Consider the following 22,619-nt stretch of genomic DNA (forward strand, 5'->3'; position numbering starts at 1 on the left):
TTACAGAACCTGCTGCATTTCTGACAACATGTGTCAAGATTTCTAAGGAGCATGTTACTTGTTTGGGCATGACAGAGCTGTGTGTGCATGCGTGTGTTTGTATGTGTGTGTGTGGTTGTTCTCCACATGTATGTGCATTTACTGAAACACAATAGTCTGACTACCAATACTATATTTGTTGTTGTACATACTGTAGACCTGTGTATATTAGCTGTAAAATAGTAGCTCTGTGATGACTTGAATAAAGCTGAGGGATTATGATCTAGTTTCCTGGTTTATAATGGATGCAAACTGTGCATGAAAATATGAAACAGACTGTTAAGATGAGCCCTGTTCTAAACGTTCTGATTTGATTTGACAACTTTAAATACACATAAAGCATGAAACAAGTGTCATGATGAGTTTCCACTGTGAGTCTCATGAAAGGTAAAAAGATGGTTGGTTAGGCAGAAAAAAATAAGTCATGCTTTCAAATGATGGAAAAAACTGAAAATACTTGTGTTAGCCAATTGACCAGTAGAGTAGGCCTACATTAGTGTTGTACTGTCTGTTCATTTTCCAACACAAAGACAGAAGAACCTTGAAAACCATTTTTGTATTGTTCTGTGATGTAAAAACAATCATTAAAAAATATATAATTATGTTTCAGTTGACCAAACAGAATATTCTGCTTTCATTGTTCCTGTCCTCGCTGGGTCTAACACATGAATGTAAACAGTCTAGACCTCACTTCGCTTTCTAGAAATGTGTTATATTTCGGGCATGATATCGTGGAGTGGGACCTGAATGCTACTGTTCCCATGTCAGTGGCAGCTGTGTTTCGGGAGGGGTCGGCGAGGACGGCTTGTAAAAACATGGCAGCACACAAGTGTGAGCAAGTGCCGGTAGTAGGAGGATGTGTTTACTCTGGCTGAGGTGTGAAAGACACACTGCTGATCTGTCCTCCAGGTTTATCAGGATGTCAAACTGTAGAGGGCAGTGAACAGGAGACCAAGAGACTTAAGTTTTCTCGTGATCTTTATTTAAGCTTCTTTGGCTTTACCTTGAGAGAGATTTGACCTATCAATGCCATAGTGATAACAGGTTTTTCCGTTCAAAGAGGTTGATATTAGATGATTATCAGCATTACTGTCAAGTCAGATGTCATTTCCTGTTGCCTGCTTCCTGTTTCATACTGTGTTTCAGACATTTTCATTTAATACAGTTTATTCTGTCATGTTGTTGTGTTTAATGATGTTACGTTCTGTTGATGTCACTCTCTTACAATTAGATAAAATTTACTGTTCCGACTCTGGCTGACCTCTGCAGTCCACCTATGTTTCACACCTACGGTGCAGAATGTGACCCCCTCAACCAACACCTCATCCCCCGACGAGCACACACACACACACACACACACACACACACACAAAGCACAAAGCACATAAAAAGCTTGTCAGACTGATTCAGTTACACAACTTAATTGAAAGAAGTCTTGTTAATTATATTCATTAATGTTATCTGTCTAATCATTTGAATTGAACATGTAATTTAAAACTATATTGTAGCTTTATATAGACAATGACCATAGATTTCAATTAAAAGCGAAGTGTGATTGAATTTGATAATGGTTGCCATCTTCATGAAAAAATTTGTATTGGTCCAAATATGCAGTAATAAACTAACTGTAGCGCACTGAAATACAGGGAGGTGCTAAATTAAGGAAAAAACAACTTAAAGTGTCTAATTATGTAAGATGTTGGGCTACTTCGAGCCTCCAGAACAGCTTCAATCCTGAATAGAAATCCCACAAGTCTTTGAACTCCTGTGGAGGGATGAACACCATTCATCCAAAACATATACAGCATATTTACTGGTGTTTAGATGCTGGTGGCGGAGAGCTCTGTTTAACATATTGGTTCAAAATCTCCCCTTGAAGTTGAGATCTGGTGACTGTGAAGGCCATGACGTATAATTTAAATCATTTTCATACACATCAAACTATTCAGTGACCTTTGTATGGAAGCACCTGCATTTAATTTATTTTTGGGTTTTCTTTTCTTTATTTTGACATTGAAAGTCATTTGCTTGATTCTAAGAACATGAGCAGTCTAGTGGTAAATTATTTAATAAATTAACATTTCATAAAACAATATTTTATAAAAGCCTTGGCGTCTAAGTTCCCCTCTCTCTCTTCCCTTCTTGTAGAGCCCTTAAATATTGGTAGGTGTAACTACATACGCAAATAATGACCTTCCAATTAAAATGTAAACCACTAAACTCATTGAATGTTTAACACTGCTCAAGCAACAGCTTTTACTGTTGCAGCTGAAATGGGTTGCCAAAAGAAGATCTAAATAGGTAAAGACAGAAGCAGACCTTCTCACTATTATTATTGTTTTGTGTCTCTCAATATTCAATTGTTTGTTTAACACATAGCAAATATTCTCTTATTTTGAATTTTTTCACTAAAATTTAAAAAAAATGAAATGTTCATTGCTTGTTTCAGTTTTTTTCCTTTAATCTTTATTTTTGCTGACAAATAGTGCAAAGAAACACTTGAAAATGTCCTAATATCTGCCTATAACTACATAATCATGTGTTATAAGCACTTTTTAAATGTTTGTATACTGGTAGTTGATGCTAAATAGGGGATATAAAGAAAAGTGTTACCACACACAAATCATATAAAAAATGTCTTATTTGATTTTACTCCAAGCTGAGAGGGAGCACACTGGAGGTCGCGGTGGGGTGGATGGAGTCGTGGAGGCCCAGACAGGTGGCAGAAAGCCCAGCCTCAGAGCCTGCTGTGGGTGGGCGTTCACCCAGAGGTGCCAAACTCCCAGCCAGGCTCCCACAGCCTCACCTTGGTCAGGGTGGCAGGGTCGCGCTGCGAGTTCAACCCTAGTTCACTCTGCCCTCAGCTTGACACAGCACCCACCTTTGCATTAGTTTTTTTGGGGGTGATGTATTTCATCTTGTTGACTGACAGTCATAGTGATACCCCTTAACCTGACTTTATAGGGTCTCTGTACAGCTTCAGTGTTCTGCTCAAAAAATGACAAAGGTATTCAAAGCCAAAGGACAGCTTTGGTTTGGGTTTTATTTATTTGTTTCAGTGAGTATTTTGTGAGTAAGCTCCATTGCTGCAAGGTAGTTCTCCATCGGAGATGATAAAACTCTGATACTGAGCCAGCCAGGAAGCTGATGATGAAAAATGTGAATTATCCAGTGTGACAAGCAGGTTTGATTTAAAGATGTGATTTAACATCAAACTGCACCGTTTTTCATAAGAAAGATTTGATATTGAAAAAAATGGGTTTTTGCTGCAGTGTTGAGAAATGATGTTGAGAAAAACTAGGGGGAGCAGAGAGAGAGAGATGGGGACAGAGAAGGGTTAGCAGTGACAGTACTCGCAGCACTCCTGGTTCTCACAGCCGAGGTGTGAAGTGACGCCTCCGGACTCATCAGTTCTCATCAGTGTGAAACCATCACACCTCTGCTTTAAGTGGATAATGCAGGTCATCATCCTTCATTAAACCTTAATGTTTTTGCATTTACTGTGCATTTTAAGCATTCAGGTCTTAGACTTCTATTGTTTCCAGAATGACACATAAAAGGACCTACAGTAGAGGAGGTTTCACTTCTTAACTGGAGATGAAGAAAGTGGAGGATCAGAGACCACAGATCACGCCTGACTTGCTTTGACAATAAAATGATCATGTTGGTGAGAAGTGGTGGTAAATAAAGTGAGGAGATCAAGAGAAGGGTAGATGACACGACCGTCAGGTTCAAGGTTGGAGTGAGGTGAGGAATAAGAGGCAAGAGAGGGGAGTTTCAACCAATGACAAGGACTGGAGTCTCTGTTAACCTGACCTCTTGATGGTCAAATCATAAATGGATAGTTCTATGTTAAACTAATCCATGCTCACATTCTCCCCTCTACCCACAAAAGATCCTACCAGCCACATCAACCATTATATAAAGAGTCAAGGTGTCCATATAACACCATTCATGTGCATGGATATTGACATACACATTGGCAACACAGGTCCATTGTCATCACTCCCTTCAGAGGTGCAAATTGTGAAAGAAAACTCTTTGAGGGTAAGACATACAGTGCTGCTTGAAAGTTTTTGAACCCTCTATTTCTGCATAAATATGACCTAAAAGATTATCAGATTTTCATGAAAATCCTAAAACTAGATAAAGAGACATCAGTTAAACAAATCAGACACATTTTCTTCAACTGTTTATTGAGGAAAATGATCCAATGTTACATATTTGTGTTTGGCAAAAGTATGTTAACCTCTAGGATGATCAATTCATTTGAAGGGGAAATTGGATTATGCTGTCAATACGATGACAATCAGGTGTGAGTCTAGGAGGGCCTGCCTCTGGGTTTTCGCTATTAAAGTCATGCATCATGTGCTTCATGGCTTGAAAAACAAGTCTATGGTTTGCTCAAGACCACGTGGATAAGCCAGAAGGCTGTTTTTGGAAAAATGTTCTGTGGATGGATGAGACCAAAATCAAACTTTTTGGCTTGACATAGAAGCGTTTTGTTTGGCGATGAGGGAACACTTCATTCCAGCATAGGAACTTTATCCCATCTGTGAAACAATGTGGTGGTAATAACATGGTTTGGGCCTGCTTTGCTGACTCTGGACCAGGATGGCTTGCAATCACTGATAAAGCTATGAGTTTGAATCCGTCAGTGAGCTGAGGCTCGATCAACAGAAAGTGGGTCATGCAGTAAGACAACAACCCTAAACACAAAAGTCACTCTACTGAAGAATGGTTAGAGCACAAGAAAGGTAATGTTTTGGCATGTCCAAGTCAAAGTCCTTAATCCTATTTAAAAAGTTGTGGAAGGAAAAGCGAGCATTTCATGCAAAGAAGCTCACCAACATCTCTGAGTTGAGACTGTTCTGTAAGCTGTAAACAGCTACCAGAAATGTTTGCTTGACATCTGATCACATTTTAGGTCATATTTATGCAGAAATAGAGACAATTCTAAAGGGTTCACAAACTTTCAAGCAGCACTGTAGTCTTGATACATTTTTTATTTTAGACCGTTTCTGTTTTTCAGTGAGCAATGTATCAATGTGTTTACTATCTATCTTTCAATACTGATTGCAAATTAATGGCAAGACTCTTTCCTTAACTAAACGTATCAGTATCACAATGTAAAAATACTCTTAGCCCTGTATTAAAAGTTAGTAGTATGCAAAGTAAAAAGGTACTTCTAGCTTCTAGTGTGAACAATGTCAAATTAAAAGTACTAATTATTCAAAATAAAACCTTTTCAGAGTCTTATATTATTATTATATATTACAGTATCATTAGTAATGCATTAACCTGTAAACGTCATTTTAATGTTGTAGTGGTGGAGCTAATTTTGACTTAATATAATGTTCAGTAGTTTAATCTGTACAGATGTCTCATATATAAGTACCTCCAGTAGCAGCTATAGATGTCAGATAAATGTAATGGAGTATAAGTACATTTGTGCAAATTATCAGTCAATAGGTATTTTTGTGCAGACTCCGTATTTATATACACGGGTTATGTGCTTAAATAAAGTATTTATAGAAGTATTTGGTAAGATTTTGGGAGCACTGACTAACAGTTCAGGCACTTTTTTCTGTGTGGGTATATGGGTTATATTTTTCAGTGTAGAGCGCCATCACATGTTCCTGTTATGTTGTTCTGTTTGCTGACCAGTTATTTTGGTTTTAGTGTTAAAAAGTGAATGAGAGAGACATCGGATCATTCAAAACAAATACAATCCCGCTGACATGTGCAAAATGCATCTGTGTTGCTGCAGGGATGAAAAAAAAACCTGAAAGCAAAAACTGTTTATTGTTTTGAGCAGGAGTCAAAATTCACACCTCAACTCATGTAGCTGAACTTTCCCAGACACAGAGGAGAAGGAGAGACAGGGGAAGAGGCAGAGGTAGAGACAGGGTCCCAGTGAGGGTGTGTGTGTGGGGCAGCGGCCTCTGCTTTAGACAGTGATGGTTTGTGAGAATCTGTGGAGGTGTCACTTCACACCTCTGTGGCCTGGCCTGGACTTATAAGCCAGTGCAAAAGAGCTGAGCAGCACACACAGCCTCCCAGTCTCTCTAGCGAGACCACTTAGCCCTGAATGCAACATGTATACCTCCTCTGTCTCTCTGCTCACCAACAGCCTGCAGTACCAGTGGTTCTCCGACTCGGACCACTCCAGTATCTCCTCTCTAGAAACCCTCTCCCCTGTGACTTCTATGGATTCCAGCCTGTCACCCACCTACCAGCAGCTGCCGCATTCCACTCCTAAGACAGCTAAGACAGGATATTCTCAAACCTTCAATTCCTCACCTTGCTCCCTGTCTGGACGTGGCCGGAAGACAGGCCGAGCCCCCAGGATCCGCAGCAAGCAGAGGGAGAGCGCCAGCGAGAAGGAGAAGCATAGGATGAGGGATCTGACCAAGGCTCTGCATCACTTAAGGTCCTACCTCCCGCCCTCGGTGGCCCCCGCCGGACAAACGCTGACAAAGATTGAGACGCTGCGCCTCACCATCCGCTACATCTCCTACCTGTCATCCCAGCTGGGACTCAGCGAGGAGGCGCTGTTTCAGAGAAGGGAACAAGGAGACACCTCGGCCAGCGACACCTCCTCTCCTGACATCCTCAGCTACTTCCAGCACAGCTCCCTGGGAAGCCAGGAGGCGCAGCTGCAGTTCCAGAGCCTGAACCAGAGCCTGTATCCAACGCAGTGTCACAGCCAGCCAGCCGCACTGCATTCAGGGAGCTGTAGTTTTGAAGTGGACTTGGATCAGTACAGTAGACAGTATAGTGAAGCTCCTCAGATAAATATCACCATGGACACTGTCCTGCAGTCGCCTCCAGCAACAGTTCCCCCCTCCTGTCAGGTATGAGCTAACATTTATTACAGTGTGCATTTGCAATACTCGTTTAAAACTAAACCACAATCATTACTTTTATGACTCATCTTGCATCTTTTTGAGCAAATCCTAATAAACCTTCCTGTTGTTTCTTTTATATACAGATGTGCGACAAGGACTTCTGCATCCCGTTGGTTCCCAGAGAGTATTGGGGTGAAACAGTCTGACACTTCTCATCCAACAACAGACACAAACTACTTCACTGTTCTAACTGCCTCACTATGAATCAAGTAATTTATTGGAAATATATATGTGATTCTACGTTTTATTTAATTTGTCCCATGAAATGTTCATTGTAAATATTGATATGTCGAACAACTATTTTTATATTTCTTAATACCACTATTTATAATAAAATATTAAAATGTCACAGTGTTGTGTCTTCAGTCACTCGTTAGTCATGATGCGGTTATTTACCAGACTCATTCAACATGCAGACACATCATCATTACGTTTGTGGTTCAGATTTAAGATGCCGGCTAAAGTTGAGGACAGTGGATAGTCCTAGATAAAAAGGCAGAAAACTGAGCCATGTGGTTGTACTGGTTAGCTCCCAGTGAGAATGAGGCATAATGGAGTTGGTGCTCTGAGGAAAAAAATGTCACACAGTGCCCTCGGTGTGATACATAAAAATACACAATAGCAATAAAATGGCAGGGCTCTCTGTCTGTCTGGTTACTGTTTTATCATGATGTAGCAGATACCATCATAAAGTACACAAAGCAAGATGAAGTGCATGGGTCGGTTGTTTTACAAATCATGGGATTTAAAGCTTCATCAAATATTTATTGTACTTTTTTATAATACTTTAAAATACAAGGTAAGCCTATGAAGGAGAATTATGATTAGAATGAATCCTACTTTGCAGTTATCACAATTTTCAACAAAAAGTTTTTGACAAAAGTGAAATACAATTTACAACTGTATGTCACAAAACCTGACCCTTTAACATACATTTTCCCCCTTTTAGTTTCCGCTTAAGTAGCTTTAAGTTGTTAAAATCACCTTATCTCACTCAGTCTGACAATATCAAAAAGCTTCTTATGGAATACATCTTTATTAAAGCTGCTGTACAGTATGTGATGTTTACAGTGAGTGAAAAGCCTGCACCATTCAAACACACGGAGATATTAGGGCAACCTGGTTGAAACTTGCTGACCTGAGGTGCATGTCTTTATACCCACCTGTCTCTCTCCACATGTTTTCTGTCAGCATCTCCACTGTAAACCATCTAATAAAGAGAAGATGAAAAAAAGAAAAAACATTTTAACATCCTAAATATCTGCATCATTTTGTTCACTTTCTCCCTAGATTCAGTACTAAAATACGCATACACATATAGCACATAGTGATAAATGATATAATACAATCATACACATATAGCACATAGTGATAAATGATATAATACAATCATACACATATAGCACATAGTGATAAATGATATAATACAATCACAAGTCTTTCCAAATACATTATTTTTCATTGTTTTCTCTCCTGCAATTAAACATGATAGGTGATTTAGTTCCACAGCAGATCAACCCCTGCCACAGCTTATCCAGTTTATTTAGTGTATCTTTGTTAATGGGCCACTGCAAACACGGAGAGGTCCTTGGCACCGCTAAGTCTAGACTAAGATATGTCCTCCCTGCTCTTTCCCCCTTCTCTCACCTACAGCCCTAATTACCTACTACAGAGGGCTTTAATATTCATAGAGAAGTGTGGCTCTACATATCAGGCAGGAGAATTAGGCCCAAGTGTTTAGTTTGCCACATAGGTGCAGTTCATTTGATATGCATGCAGCAAACCTAACACAAAGCCTAATATACTCACTTAAGTCTTTCATCACAGCAAAGCTAATAAACTCTCTGAGCTAAAGGGGTTTGGGATGAAAGAGTTAGCACTGCTGTGCTGATTATTCTCTCATTACATGTGAGTAAACACCGTCAGTGCTAATGTGGATTAAGAGAAGACAGATCCTCTCTATCATCAGCCTGGGAGGGAAAAAAGAGAGTTGGCAGCAGCAGATATTCAGTTTGTACCAGCAATAAGAAATAGAACAGACTATTTCCCAAAATATAAAATACAATAGATGTTTAAATAAAGTTTTAATAAGTGCAATCAGTCATTTTATATGTCACTCATATGAATGCGAGTACTTATTTAATAGCCATATATGTAATAAAAACATACATAAAACTGACCCATGATTCATCTAAAGTCATAAGTGACATAATTATGTATGGAAGAGGAGGGGGGGGGGGGGGGTTCAAAGGTCAATATGGGGACCAGTCCTCAAATCAGCAGTCAAGTCTGGTGTCACCTCACACACGTTCCAACATGAGAATAAACAAAAACTGCAACCACTACTTCAGCCAAAAATCTGTTGAACTGACATTCAGATTACACACAGGAGAAAATGTGCCTTTCAAATATAAAAAATAAGTCGTCAGAAGAATTCCACCCTTACTTCCTATATTTTACTCATTCAGATGTCTTGTTTTTCTTGCATAAGAGTGGTGGTGGAGAGCTGTTCGAGACCAGTTCACACGTCTACTCATAACAAGGTTTCACCTCTATTGCAGAGCAGGAGACAAATGTGACACGGCGGTTTGTGGGAACTCTGCTCAGGACTCAGATCCACAGTCCCCACCTGACACTCACATCCACATAAATATCAGAGAGAAAACAGTGAAAATGAAACACACCATTGAGCGTCACTGACATTGCTTAAATATGCTCAAACATATTTGATTAATGTATAATCACAAGTTCAATACTGCAAATGTGTCCGTTATTCCCTTTGTATCATGCAATAATATTCAACTGAATACTGACAGCATGATACACAATAAGTCATGATTCTGACTCTCAACTCACTCAAATTTGCTTATCAACCCCCCTCGGTCACCAACCTTACCTATTATTGACAATTCTAAGCACATATTTTCAGTATCATGATTATTATTCAATACTCCTCAATACTACCTCAGTGCTATTATCTCATCTTAGTGCCGTGGGTTGTTTGTAACGTTACCAATCTAGGAACTGGAAATAATTCATCCATGGACCCCACAAGAAGTCTGACAGGATAAGAGACACCATTTCAAATATAAAATATAAGATTTGTTAGGTAGTAGTTATTGCTGCTGTGCATTCTTTCTGTGAGGATCAGAGTTCCCAGGCTTGTGAAGCCTACTGCTGTCCAAACAGGACAAGGTGTAAACTCCTCACACCTCACAGCTGCCCCGGCACACTTTTCCAGCCCAACTGAGCAGGGAATCAAATACCGGGACAAAAAGAGCATCACCAAAGATATGTCGAACTGCCAAATTATCTTCAGTTTCTCACTAAACTTGTATGTGAATGTTGATTGAACACAGCATTGACTAATTTGTTATTTATGAATCCATCCATCCTCCCACCTGTGCAGCAAATGACATTCAGAAGAACTGTGACATTGTGTGTGAGCACCTTTGTGTTTTACAGTTGATTTTGTAGATTTTTGATAACAAACAGTTTAGTTGCTTCTATGATAAATTGGAATATCATTAAATTACTCAGGTTCAGAGACAAAATTGTGACCCAGGTACTAGCCCTGCCATGGCAGGGTCGTGTTCCCATGCGGCAGAAGAGTAGTGTGAATCTGTCCAATTTATGATGCCAGTGCGAGCTGCCAAGTCACACCCTGTCCTGGAGCTGGCCTGTTTCCCATGGGACCCCCTGGCCTAGGTGTCAGCCTTGCTCCCAGAGCTTCTCAGGACCAGAGGTGGCTGTTGGAGGTGCAACCTCACACCTCCCAGCACATATATGGAGCAGCCTCCCTGTTCCTCCTCACTATCCTCTGCCTGCCTCATCAGCAATACAGACAGCTCACTGCTCAGGAAAGAACCTACAACCAACGATGACTACAACTACTACACCAGCAGCTATGGATGTGTCCTACTGCCCTCCTCTCCAGCTCCAGGAGAACTCTTTCCTCTTTGACTGCGAATCTCTGCTGGACAAATCCTACCATCCTCTGGCCTTTGATCCAGCCTCAGACCCTGGCTATTTCAGCGCTGGCAGCAGCCTGTCTCCCACCTCTTCTGTGGACTCCTTCTGCTTTTCCCCCACCTCACTCCAAGCAAACGAAAGAGATGCCTTGGACTGTTTCATCTTTGGCAGCCCTGCAGCACCTCATCATATCCACGAGACACAGACTCTGCCCTGCTCCACATCCTCCACAACCACCTCAACAATAAAGAAATCCAGGTCCAGGTATCCGGGTAAGAAGCGCCAGACAGCCAGCGAGAGGGAGAAGCATAGGATGAGGGATCTGACCAAGGCTATGCATCACCTCAGGGGATACCTCCCACCATCAGTGGCACCAGCCGGACAGACCCTGACCAAGATTGACACGCTACGCCTCACCATCCGCTACATCTCCTACCTGTCGGAACAGTTGGGCCTCAGCGAGGAGGTGTTGGAGCAAAGAAGCTCCTCAGGCTTTGTTGAGCAGCCTCAAACCCTGAACCAGTTCCTGGGTCAGCAAACCACCAGCTGCAGTTCACAAGAATCAGGCGGTAACATCATGAACACAACCCAGCTGTCTTCTCTGCAGAACTCGTATCAGGTATGTTCAAATCAGTGAATCTAAATAACTTTTAAACCTATCATTACCCATGTATTTACAAACATTTTCCAGAAAGTAATAGTTGAATGAGTTCCTAACCAATATCTGATTTCTGTTGCCAGGTTCCTAGTGGAGTTTGCTTCAACAACCAGCAGTACTGGATGCCACAGGACCAACTCCCAAATGTCACTTATCCAGGACAATGCTGAGAGATACGACCACTCATCCATCTATTTTCATTGCAGCAATGACCTCTTACAAAATATACGGACACAACTTCATGTTTTTGTTATTTTGAACAAAATGCATTTCTGTCCTTTTGGGTTTTTTTGTACATAGAACTGTATATTTATTGAACTTTCACAATGTGAGCAGAATAAACAGTATTTATAATAATCACCCTCGATTTTTGGTGCGTTCTTATGAATATGTTGCTGTTGGCTCAGATTTTATTAAGTAAACAAATGATATCATATACACAGACTTGATCATCAGCTCCACTTCCTAACACAAACACTGCAGCTGTCATCAGGACAATGAGGTGCTAAACAGGGAGCACATGCACTCTAAAGACTTTAAGGAAAGACCCCTGCTGAGAGGAGTGGCAGCTGAACTAGGGCTGGTTAATTGGCACCTTTTTCTATCCTGTGTAAACATGACTGGTGGTTGGGACCCTAAAATAATCCTCAAGATAAATAACTGGCCCCAGATGAAGCTCAGAAACTTGGCCAATGATGTTGTTTGTACTTTGAGAGAGCGGATTAATGTGTCTCAGTTTTTATAACACTTGTGATTGGTGTTCGATGAGCAATGATCCAGAGCTTAATATGGTGTCTTGGCTCACTTTGTGAATAAGTGGTTTACGCTGCTGCTATGTCAACATCGTTATCTGTGATGATGTCCTGATGTCTGGAGCTGCTCAACTCACAATAACTGAAACTTTGTGTAAATGTATTCTCAGTAAGTTCGTTTGCACTTTATCTTTTACTGCTAGCAGTCCTGGAGCACAAACTGTACTCACAACCTTTATACAATCCACAGGATTTGTCTCACAGGAGGAGCTCATTCAAAGTACTTTTTAAATGTGGAAGCACAAAATGTCATGATTTAAAATGGCTTTTATTTCATACAATGTCATCCACGGAAAATGCAAAAAATAGGGTGTGCACAGAATATCAAAAATTATATAATAAATTCAGTGATATTTGAAATATTGCACTTTATACAGTATTAAAAACACACAATACCAGATTTTGGTAGCAAATAATCTTTATCCATAAAAAGTCTTTATCAAAACTTTAACAAACATTCAATGTTTAATATTAAATTTGGTTTCAGCTGGAGTAAAAATCAGTCAAACAATCTACACTTAAAACAGTGCCCTGGAGAGAGTTAAACTGAAGAAGAAGAGGCTTCATTGTTGAACCAGTCAAGCACCTTTTTCTTGTTCATGTCCACCCAGTTCATGTTGGCCTTAGTCCTCTCCAGCGACTGCTCAAGTGCTGTGGTGGCCGAACCAAACTGTCCTCCGTGGTCTTCTTTGAACTGCAGCAGCTGGAGAGAAATGGGGTAAAAATGATTAGGTTTTTTTTTTTGGAACGTACAATAATGAGTCTTATAGAAAACAATAACAAATATGTATCAAACGCTACCTGATTGTACTCATACTCAGTGGAGAATCGTTTGGTCACTCCACTGATAAGTCTTCCAAAGGAAAGACCACCACCGTAGCTGAAGAAAAGAACAAGACAAAATAGATCATGCTTTGAACGACCACAGACTGTGTTATAATATAAATGTATATGTATATATGTATATGTATAAATACAGCACCACTGGATGGCAAATACGTGTGTACATCAGGGAGAACTCACTCATTGAAAATGTGGTCCCACTTGCTTCTGATAAAGTCCCAAGCCAGCGGTTGACCAATGGGGTTACCAGCAATGTAGACAATTGTGCTGCCGGCATCCTGCTTACGGATCATTGCTGGGTTCAGGGAATACTCTAGGTACCTGAAACACATTCAGAGTGCAGTGTAGTCAATGAAGTGAAAACCTGAAGTGCACATATCCGAGAGCAGACTTTTCAGTGAAACAGGAGACATCTTGTGTCCAGCAGTTTAACTTTGGAAATAAAAAATGTTTGCTTAATCATAGAGTCTGGATTTTTCAATGAGGGTTAGGGTTAGGGTTAGAGTTGTGACAATGTGCGTAACTCTTTTTGTATAAAAACATATTAGACACAAATTATGACTCAAATAAAAGTATTTTATATATCTATAAACATGTCTGGAGGGGAATATTAAAACTTTAAATGACCACAAGAAGAGCAAGTTCAGTTCATTCAGTGAGTATGTTGTGGATGATAACTGACCTGTTCAGCAGCCAAGGTTCTTTGGTGCAGGACAGAGCGTACATGAGTTTATCGGCTTCTGAAGCGATGGCAGCATTCTTGTACATGGACCAAGCAAAGTTCCACTCTTCCACTCCTCCATCTGCAATTGCACTGCAGTACACTGTGGACCTCAAGTTGGGACTGATGCTGGGAGGAATCGTAAAGATGGCAAAGAGTTCAGGTTACCATGTAAGAAAATGTGACATAATTGCCAAATGAGGGGAACAGTGGAAGGATATAAGCAACTAACAGTGTATGAAAAAGGTAGGTAAGGAAGGAACAGAGTGGGGTGTGAACATACATTTTAGAGGAGTTGTTCATCCATTCTTTGAACCATCCAGTAGTCAACTCTTTACAGCCTTCCACTCCAGTGCTGCAGGCCATGGAGATTGCATTTACCTGGTTGTACCTGGACAGGGATACATGAGATGATGACAGGAGGCCAGCCAGAGCAACACTCACAATAATCAAGCAGTGCATTAAAAGTGAGCAAGTAAACAGAATGTAGAAAATGTTTCTATTAAGATAAAAGCAAATTGGAGTGAAGACAAGGACACAGTGTGGTCATGTGAGGTGCAGCTTGGGAACATTTTTATAAGCAACGATGAGGAGAGACTGTGCAAATTACCCAGTTTTCTCAGAGGGGATCATTAGAGTTTTGTCTTATCTAGATTGTTTGGGTCTGCATGTAGGATAACAGGAATACTATTTGCTGGCTCATGTTATGACAGACAGGGTTTACAACAGACAACAACATGTTAGCAGCCTTACTGGTCAGTGTGACTGTCTGGGATCTTGGTCCAGTTTTCAGTGATATTTTTGAAGTGGTTAAACAGAGGCTGGACCTGTTTCTTTATGTATGCCTGAAGGATGAAGAAACACATGTTCTGTTAATTAGTACTTCTTTTTGAAAAGATAAAAGGGTCATCGAGGAAGAAATTAACTTGGCAGTTATATTTAATATGCATTATTTGAAATATAATGAGAAAAGCCACTGCAAATAAATGCAATACAAACCAATTTATTGGAGTCCAATTTATGCAACTTTATACTTCTACTTCATCACATTTCAATGATAAGCAATAATATAAAACATTATGTATAATAGCATTTATAACACTTTGTTTGGGGCCATTTTGCACAATTAGCACTATATCTTATATATCTTAATATCTTCTGATATTTCACTGATAATACTTATGTACTTTTACTTGGAAAAGGGTAATTTGACATAGTGGTATTGATACTTTTATTTAAAGTAATAGTTCACCATTTTGGCAAATACCCTTATGTGCTTTCTTGCCAAGAGTTAGATGAGAAGATTGACACCACACATGACTGTACAATAAAAATGAAACTGCAGCAACAAGTTAGCTTAGCTTAGCACAAACAAGAGGATAACAGTTAACCTGGCTCTGTCTACACTTTGGTACACTATGGTTTCTGTGTGGATTAAACAAACAATATATATATATTGTTATATATATATATTGTTATATATATATATATATATATATATATATATATATATATTACTGTGTATGTAACATATTAATTAGTCTTCTTATTTCCTACTAACTATTCCTTTAAGTAAAGGATATGAGGCTTTTCCTCAACTTATGTGTTCCTTCATTGCTCAATAAACACTTTATCTCAGGTAATATTTTATGGAGTCCACATTGGAATTCATTAATTGATCAAGTGTGACAAATGTTGACCATTGTTCACATACCTGCATGGGTCCATACACTTCACTGCGGTCAAACATGAGGTAGAAGTAGTCCAAGTTGCGACTGGCTGTCTGCCAGGGCATGTACTCGATTTCCTTATTGAGGAACTTGGTAGTCCTCAGAGCCAGAGTTGTGTCTACCCTCTTTGCCCTATAAATAGTACACAAATTTTATTTTGCTGTCTCATTAAAATTTTGAAAACAAAAGAAAACTGCTTTTTTTTTTTTTTTTTTTTTTTAAACTCACCTTGCGAGGTTAAAAGCATCATCAATTACTTGAGCTCGGTTGATGACTGGAATATCCTGAAAAGTGAACAAGGAATTCACTTAAGAGATTGAGTTACAAGGCTTGAATGTTCATTTAGAAACACTGCAGATGTACTGCAGCACCATTTTCATCTGCAGTTGTTGTACCTCATGTCTGGAGCTCAGCTTGGTAAGGAGACGCTCCCAGTTATCTGAGTCATAGTTGACTCTATAGAAGCCCCTCATATTTATGTTGGCCACCAACCAGTCAGTAGGAGGGCCAAGAGCCATTTCGTTGTTTGTACCTGTTTGAATTAAGAGTGAAAAAAGAATATATCTTTTCACATTACATTCATCGTTATACTTCTCTTAACATGTGTATGAAATTAATCTTACCTTCTTTTTCAACAAGCCAGTACTGTTTTTCGGGTGCACCAGTCTTAATCCATGTGATGGGGACAATCCACTCATAACTAGAGACATTCATCCAGCCACACATGTACATAAACGCAGAGTATACAGAGAACTTGGTGAGTTCAGTATAACAGGGCTCAATATAACCACATATATTTAGCAGGTTTGCATAAAAAAATGTAAATGTTTTTCCTACTTGAACGGTGAAGGTGTGTCCACTATAGAAGCTGGGTCCAATAGGAAGTGCTCTTGTGTGATTTTTCCAGTCTTGGTGTCGATAGTGACCACTGGGAACCCCATCTGGAGGATCCACCGGTTCATGATGTCCTCCAAAGAGGTGGGCAGCGATATACCATCTTTATCCACTGCCTGATAAGAGATCATTGAAATATTAATAATAGTATTAGTCTTTAAGAATTCCTGCAAAGAAATTCTTCATCTTCTTCCCTCAGAAAACATCAGAGGGAAGTGCAATTAGGGATGACAATGTAGGTCTAATGGTTGGTCCAGACTGAAATATCTGAACTATCCGAGTGATTGCTGTGAAATTTTATACAGACATTCGTGGATCCCAGAAGATGAATCCTAATGACTTTCTGACAAAATTTCATTTTGACCACAACTATGGCTTATGGCCAAATACCTATGACATTCCCATCACCCTCAGCTGTACCTCATGTTTAGTGCTAATTAAGAAATGTTAGCATGCTATCAGGCAGAATTCAATCGTGACCATGGTAAACATTATACCACCTAAACATCAAAATGTTAGCATACTGATGTTAGCATTTATAGTACAGCCTCACAGCGCTGTTATAATGGGTCAAAAGACCACTGTGTAAAGTGAAAGTAATCAGTCATACTGACAAACCAACACAGGGTGATCACCTGACTCATTTCAGCATCCTTTAGCCTATTGTTTTGTTTTTTCATCCCAAGTGATATCAGTAATATATTCACATTGATTACAGATTTTGTTCTGATATGATGAACATGCTGACTGTAAGGTTTGCATGCTTTTTCTTATGTTTTTCAAAGCTTGACAACCACTGGCGCTATGCTAATTTAGCAATTTATCAAGGTTTCCTTTTCTTTTTATGTAGAAAAACATCTGTTTTTGCAGTAATTTCACACAAAATATGTTTGGTTGCATTCCCTTTTAAAATAGAAGTCACAGTGATGTCCCTGTCTTACCATTTGGAGGTGCCTCCAGAGGTCTGTGTAGACTGTGTTATTATACTTGAATTCCTCTAAGTATGTCTGCAGAAAGATAATACAAATATTGGTTATACTAGTTGACAAGAGATTTTTTCAAAACAGTTTTGCCAGACCTACAGATTATCTTCAGTTTAATCAGCTATACTCACATGGAGTCCACTGGAGAAGACTTCCTCAGTGATAAACTCTGAGAGCATCCTGAGGACAGCGGCTCCCTTTAATGAAATACAGAAGGATATTAGCAGTGTAGAGGGTGACATATCAGATGTGACAGAACTACAGCAATCTGTTAATGAGGATCAGTGATTAGTAATTTAGTTCTATAGCTTCCAATGAGAGTGTCATGGAGTCTTTGATGAGGGTCACCCGGAAAAAAAAAGAACAGCTTCATTCAATTTTATTTCGTGAAGTTGAGGTCAGCATCTTGTCTTATGAAGCATGAAGAGAACAAATCATTGGGTTAAGGGGTCACTATGACATGTTACACTCCATTATATCACACCTTGCTGTATGTGATGGAGTCAAAGAGTTCACTGATCTGCGCTGGTCTCTGGACGTCTTCTTCTTTGGATGAGAGGGGATGAGAGGAGGCCAAGGCGTCTACACCCATCACACCAAGGATCTCATTAAGAACTATCAAATCTTTCTGAAACAAACAAAAAAAAAATACAGGAAAATGTTTGTATTTAGAATTTGACCATGACAGATTGGAGCAATGAGAGATCCACAGTATTGATCCAATGTGTACATTTGAATCCCCCTAATGTATTTCTATAAAACTCACCATATTCCAAGTTGGTTCAGCATAATGGGCTCCAAGATATGAAACGTAGGTGGCAAATCCCTCGTTGAGCCACAGGTCATTCCACCACCTTGTGGTCACCAAGTTCCCAAACCACTGAGAGCAGAGCAACCTGTTAGTGAACTAATCCCCATGTGCTTTGCAATGCACTGCAAAAGCGTCCATTGTAAATCCATGACAATGTTTAGTAAATCACCAGGATTTGTAAAAAAAAAAATAAAAAAAAAAAAGAATTTGAAGCTGATCTTTATTTATTTCATTTATAACCCACTCTATAATGTATAAACAGGTTATGCTATGCAATAGGATAAATCACTTTAGTCACTTCACAGTCTAACAAGTAAAATTATCTCACTTGATTAGCAGCTTTTAAAAGACATGTCAAAGCTAAACACAATTATTATCAAAGGTTTGATTGTTTTTTGGCAGAACACCATTCAATGTGATAATACCATATGAGCGAGCTCATGGGAGATGACTGTAGCCACCCACTCCTTGTCTCCATTGGATGACACGGCGGGATTATATAACAGGGCAGTCTCTCTGTAGGTGATGAGACCCCAGTTCTCCATTGCTCCAGCACTGAAGTCAGGTAGAGCAATCTGGTCTAAAAACATTTAGAGAGGTTATAACATACCATTTTTAGACTGCTGGATGTACATATTCATAAGTATAAAGCAGTTATGGAGTATATATTTATACATAAATTAATATTAGTTAGTATAAATAATACAATAGTGCACACTTATTCACTAGCCCTGTGTTGGTCTGTGTGGGTCCTACCTGACTTGGTCAGGGGGTAAGGAGAGTTGTAGTACTTCTCAAAGAACTCCAGTATTGGTCCGGTCTTATTCAGGGCATAGTCTCCCTGGCCCTCCTCTATGGCCTTCCTGCGAGCCCAGATCCTGATCTGGACATAAACAGCACTTTATTAATGGCACAGAAAAATGCTGGTAGAAGAGACCTGTGCTGAGCTTTGAGACCAGCAGAGGGCAGCATAGAAGCACTCCAATCAACAGGGCTGACTAGAAGCAATCAACACAGTCTGGCTGTTTGATTTGCTTGTAATATTACAATATGTTTTGTAATAGCAGTAGTAGTGGAAAGTGGTAGTAACAGTATAAAACTTTTTTTTTTTTAAGTGGAAAAAGTGGTGCATGCTGCATATTGACTTTAGGTTGTGATAAGTAATTACCAAAACTTCTGCGCCCGGTTTTGTCCCAATGTATGTAAAATCACATACAACAAAAGCCAGCAAATAGGTGGACATGATCTCAGAGGCCTCAAATCTTGTCTGGATTAATTTCTCGTCATCGATAGTGACGTTAACAGGGTCTGTGTGGGGGAAAAGACAGCAGCAGATTTATTTTAAATGAATGAATTAGTTCATTGTGTACCAATAACCTAACACAGAATAAAACACAGCAACTGCAACATTAGGTGTTTTATTGATAGAAGTCATATTTGACATCCATCAGATATTATCATTTTTAACTACAAAATATAACTTTGACCTGTTATTAGACTTACATTAAGGGTGTAAATGAAATAGACATGAAGCAAATATTTGTTTACTAACAAACATTGTTCTTGGACACTTCATATGTGAAACATTGCACTGAACACTGAAAGAAGAACTTGCCGTAGTTCATGCCGTTGGACAGAGCCACAGTATCCTGGGGGTGAATAAGAATCATGTGGAAGACAGCTTTCATAGCAGGCTCATCAAAGCAGGGGAAGGCTTTCCTGGCATCGGTTGGCTGCATTTGAGTGGTGGCCACAACTCTGACAACAGCAGACACCAATGAGATCCAAATAAGGATGAGAAATGCTAAGGGAACCCTCCATCCTTACTCTCATACATAGATACATTTTTCAGAAGTGGCTGTGTAGTATTTGGTGTACCCATTTTCTCTAATCCTGATTTATTGACATCTCCCTCATTGCTGGCATCTACAAATTAAAGAGTGAATTTCAGCAGCCAGTGGCAAAGGGTTGTGAACTTGTTTCCAGCTGTCTTTTTACTTGTAGAGTTAAGAGAAAAAACAGTCAAACAATTGCTCAGAATGTAAAATATCTGAGTTACATTTACATATTCCTACTTTATAAAGTCGACTTTAGAAAGAAGTTCTTTGATATTAACAAACCAAATCCAATATATGCTGTCAACCTGCAGTGTAACTGCAGGAACAGTGGTGTTGTTAGGGGGAGGAGACAGTAAGTGATCCTGGGGCCCCAAAGCTGAAGAGCAGCTCTGGAACATACTTATTGATAAGCTCCAGGAAGATTGCTGAAATGATTATATGACAAAGGGTTGAAAAAAAATTCACAATCCAACACCGAAGCATTTATGTCTGCCAGTGTGTTTCTTGATATAACCACTACATATCACCAAACCAAGACATCTTAAAATCCTATTGCTTTAAATGTTTGGTTTAAAATATGTTTAAAGTGAGTTTTAAATTTCCATTTTTACACTATTTTACGAATTTGTGAAGCCATGTTTTGAATCCTCGACCGAAGTTAATCTAAAATCAACAAATTAGTGTATTTCAATCACATAAACATGTTTAGCCATGTATGTATCAAAGAGGGAATAGTTCACCACCTACATTGTATTTTAGAGGGATAAAACATGACATTTTATCCTCTAAGCTGGTAAAGAAAAGTAACCAAACAATCCCTTATATGAATAGAATTTACTTTAGAGATAGATACATAAAGATATATAGATATAATTTATTTAGTGCGACATCTTGGGGAAATGTTGCTTATTTGCTTTCTTTCCAAGTTAGATGAGAAGATTAAACCACTTTTATGTCTCTTAGGTAAATATGAAGCCACAGCCTGCAGCTGGCTAGTTTAGCTGAAAATGGGAGAATTGTCATTTATATGCTTTGTTTTTTTGTACAAGTTAAACATGAGATAATATTTTAATTTGTGAGATTTAGAGGTGCTAGCAGAAGGATTTTGTTACCTTTGTATCTTCTTGTATCTTCTTGTATCAGCTTTTTTATTTAACTCCACAAGAAAGCGAATAAGCAGATTTCCCAAAATGACAAATTATTGCTTTATATATATATATTGCTTTAAAAGCCTGTTTTAAATACCTGGTTTGCAATGCCAGTTAAGTTGTCAATGTATTTAAACTGTACACAACTGCATATAAGTATTCACTCCTTTTTTACATATTCACTATGACATAACTCTTGATATAACCTCTTACTTTTTCTGTCCATCTTCCATATATTCACTCCTGTAGAATCCACCGAGGTCATCGGCTAGCTCTCCAACAAAATCGGTGAAGAGCTCGTACATGCTGCCAGCCTGAAGCTTGCTGTTGAGCTGGACCACCAGATACTGGGTGGGAACCACTAGCCAGGTTCTTTTCAGGCTGGGTGCAGTGGCTCCATTCAGGCCCATCAGCCTGGCATGATATCCGTCAAAAGTTGTGAGATTGAGCTTGTTGGAATGGATGAGGATGAGGTCGGTCTCCCTGACACATCTGAAGATCACTGAGGAATGTCCAGTGAAGATGTACAGTTCGTCTGCGTTGGGCTTCAGCCGTGGCCACAGGGTCACATTGTAGGAGACAGGAGCAAGTGAGTCTGGAAGTCTATAGAAGTCCCAGGGCTCCTTTGGAGTGGAGGGTGTAGTGGAGGGCATAGTAGAGGGACTGGGGCCTGGGTTGGCTGTGGATGAAGGTGTCACTACCACATTGTTTGACTTTTCCTGAGAGTAAACCACAGACAGGGCTATGATGGTGGCTGCAGCACCGATGGCTGCAACCACACAGGTTATTAGCACCGCTTTGCTGATGTACAATCCTTTCCCCATGTCTCCACCAGAGAAGAAGAAGACAGTAGGGGGAGACCGATTGCTATTTATACCCTGTGTTTTTAGATACAGCCTAAGGTTAATGGTTCATCTGCTGGGTGGGGAAACAGCTGAAAGTCCGAAACCACGAGTTGCAAAAAGTCCTTGAGATAACAGAGAGTAGTGCCTGATCTGTGAACTTTATACTTGCATAATGGCTCTAAATAAAGGCCTCTCTGGCCTGTGTTGTCTCTGTTTATTCAAAACTGTAAATTGTGTGGCAGAAATACAGTACTCTGTGTGTGTGTGTGTGTGTGTGTGTGTGTGTGTGTGTGTGTGTGTGTGTGTGTGTGTGTGTGTGTGTGTGTGTGTGTGTGTACAATGTGAAAAACGTCAAGTGTATACAAGAACTATTTATCTGATTGTAAAGCGGCCAATCTCATTGGATAATGAAAT

At 39.6% G+C, this 22,619-nt stretch overlaps 2 protein-coding genes across 2 annotated transcripts; one reads left to right on the top strand and one right to left on the bottom strand.

The window, feature by feature from the left end:
- The first annotated feature begins 10,857 nt into the window (after positions 1–10,857).
- LOC133979492 (mesoderm posterior protein 1-like) lies at positions 10,858–11,750 on the top strand. Its single transcript, XM_062418023.1, has 2 exons — positions 10,858–11,541; positions 11,664–11,750. The coding sequence occupies exons 1-2, from the start codon at positions 10,858–10,860 to the stop codon at positions 11,748–11,750; spliced, it is 771 nt and encodes a 256-aa protein (XP_062274007.1).
- Positions 11,751–12,933: 1,183 nt separating this feature from the next.
- LOC133979502 (aminopeptidase Ey-like) lies at positions 12,934–22,184 on the bottom strand. Its single transcript, XM_062418034.1, has 20 exons — positions 21,574–22,184; positions 19,990–20,132; positions 19,543–19,682; positions 19,131–19,257; positions 18,800–18,954; positions 18,330–18,443; positions 18,048–18,191; positions 17,695–17,760; positions 17,522–17,587; positions 16,524–16,696; positions 16,310–16,386; positions 16,082–16,218; positions 15,915–15,970; positions 15,671–15,818; positions 14,710–14,801; positions 14,240–14,347; positions 13,918–14,085; positions 13,416–13,556; positions 13,194–13,272; positions 12,934–13,095 (listed from the first exon to the last, which is right to left on the bottom strand). The coding sequence occupies exons 1-20, from the start codon at positions 22,182–22,184 to the stop codon at positions 12,934–12,936; spliced, it is 2,907 nt and encodes a 968-aa protein (XP_062274018.1).
- Between the last annotated feature and the right edge of the window lie 435 nt (positions 22,185–22,619).

This window comes from Scomber scombrus, chromosome 1 (assembly GCF_963691925.1).
Source record: "Scomber scombrus chromosome 1, fScoSco1.1, whole genome shotgun sequence".
Taxonomy (NCBI): Eukaryota; Metazoa; Chordata; class Actinopteri; order Scombriformes; family Scombridae; genus Scomber; species Scomber scombrus.

Excerpts from the sequence above, each read along its gene's own strand:
- LOC133979492 (XM_062418023.1), top strand. The coding sequence starts at position 10,858 with ATGGATGTGTCCTACTGCCCTCCTCTCCAGCTCCAGGAGAACTCTTTC. Across the intron at positions 11,542-11,663 it reads CTCTGCAGAACTCGTATCAG|GTTCCTAGTGGAGTTTGCTT; the intron begins GTATGTTCAAAT and ends TTCTGTTGCCAG.
- LOC133979502 (XM_062418034.1), bottom strand. The coding sequence starts at position 22,184 with ATGGGGAAAGGATTGTACATCAGCAAAGCGGTGCTAATAACCTGTGTG. Across the intron at positions 18,444-18,799 it reads CCCATGAGCTCGCTCATATG|TGGTTTGGGAACTTGGTGAC; the intron begins GTATTATCACAT and ends CTCTGCTCTCAG. Across the intron at positions 17,588-17,694 it reads TCTTCTCCAGTGGACTCCAT|ACATACTTAGAGGAATTCAA; the intron begins GTGAGTATAGCT and ends ATCTTTCTGCAG.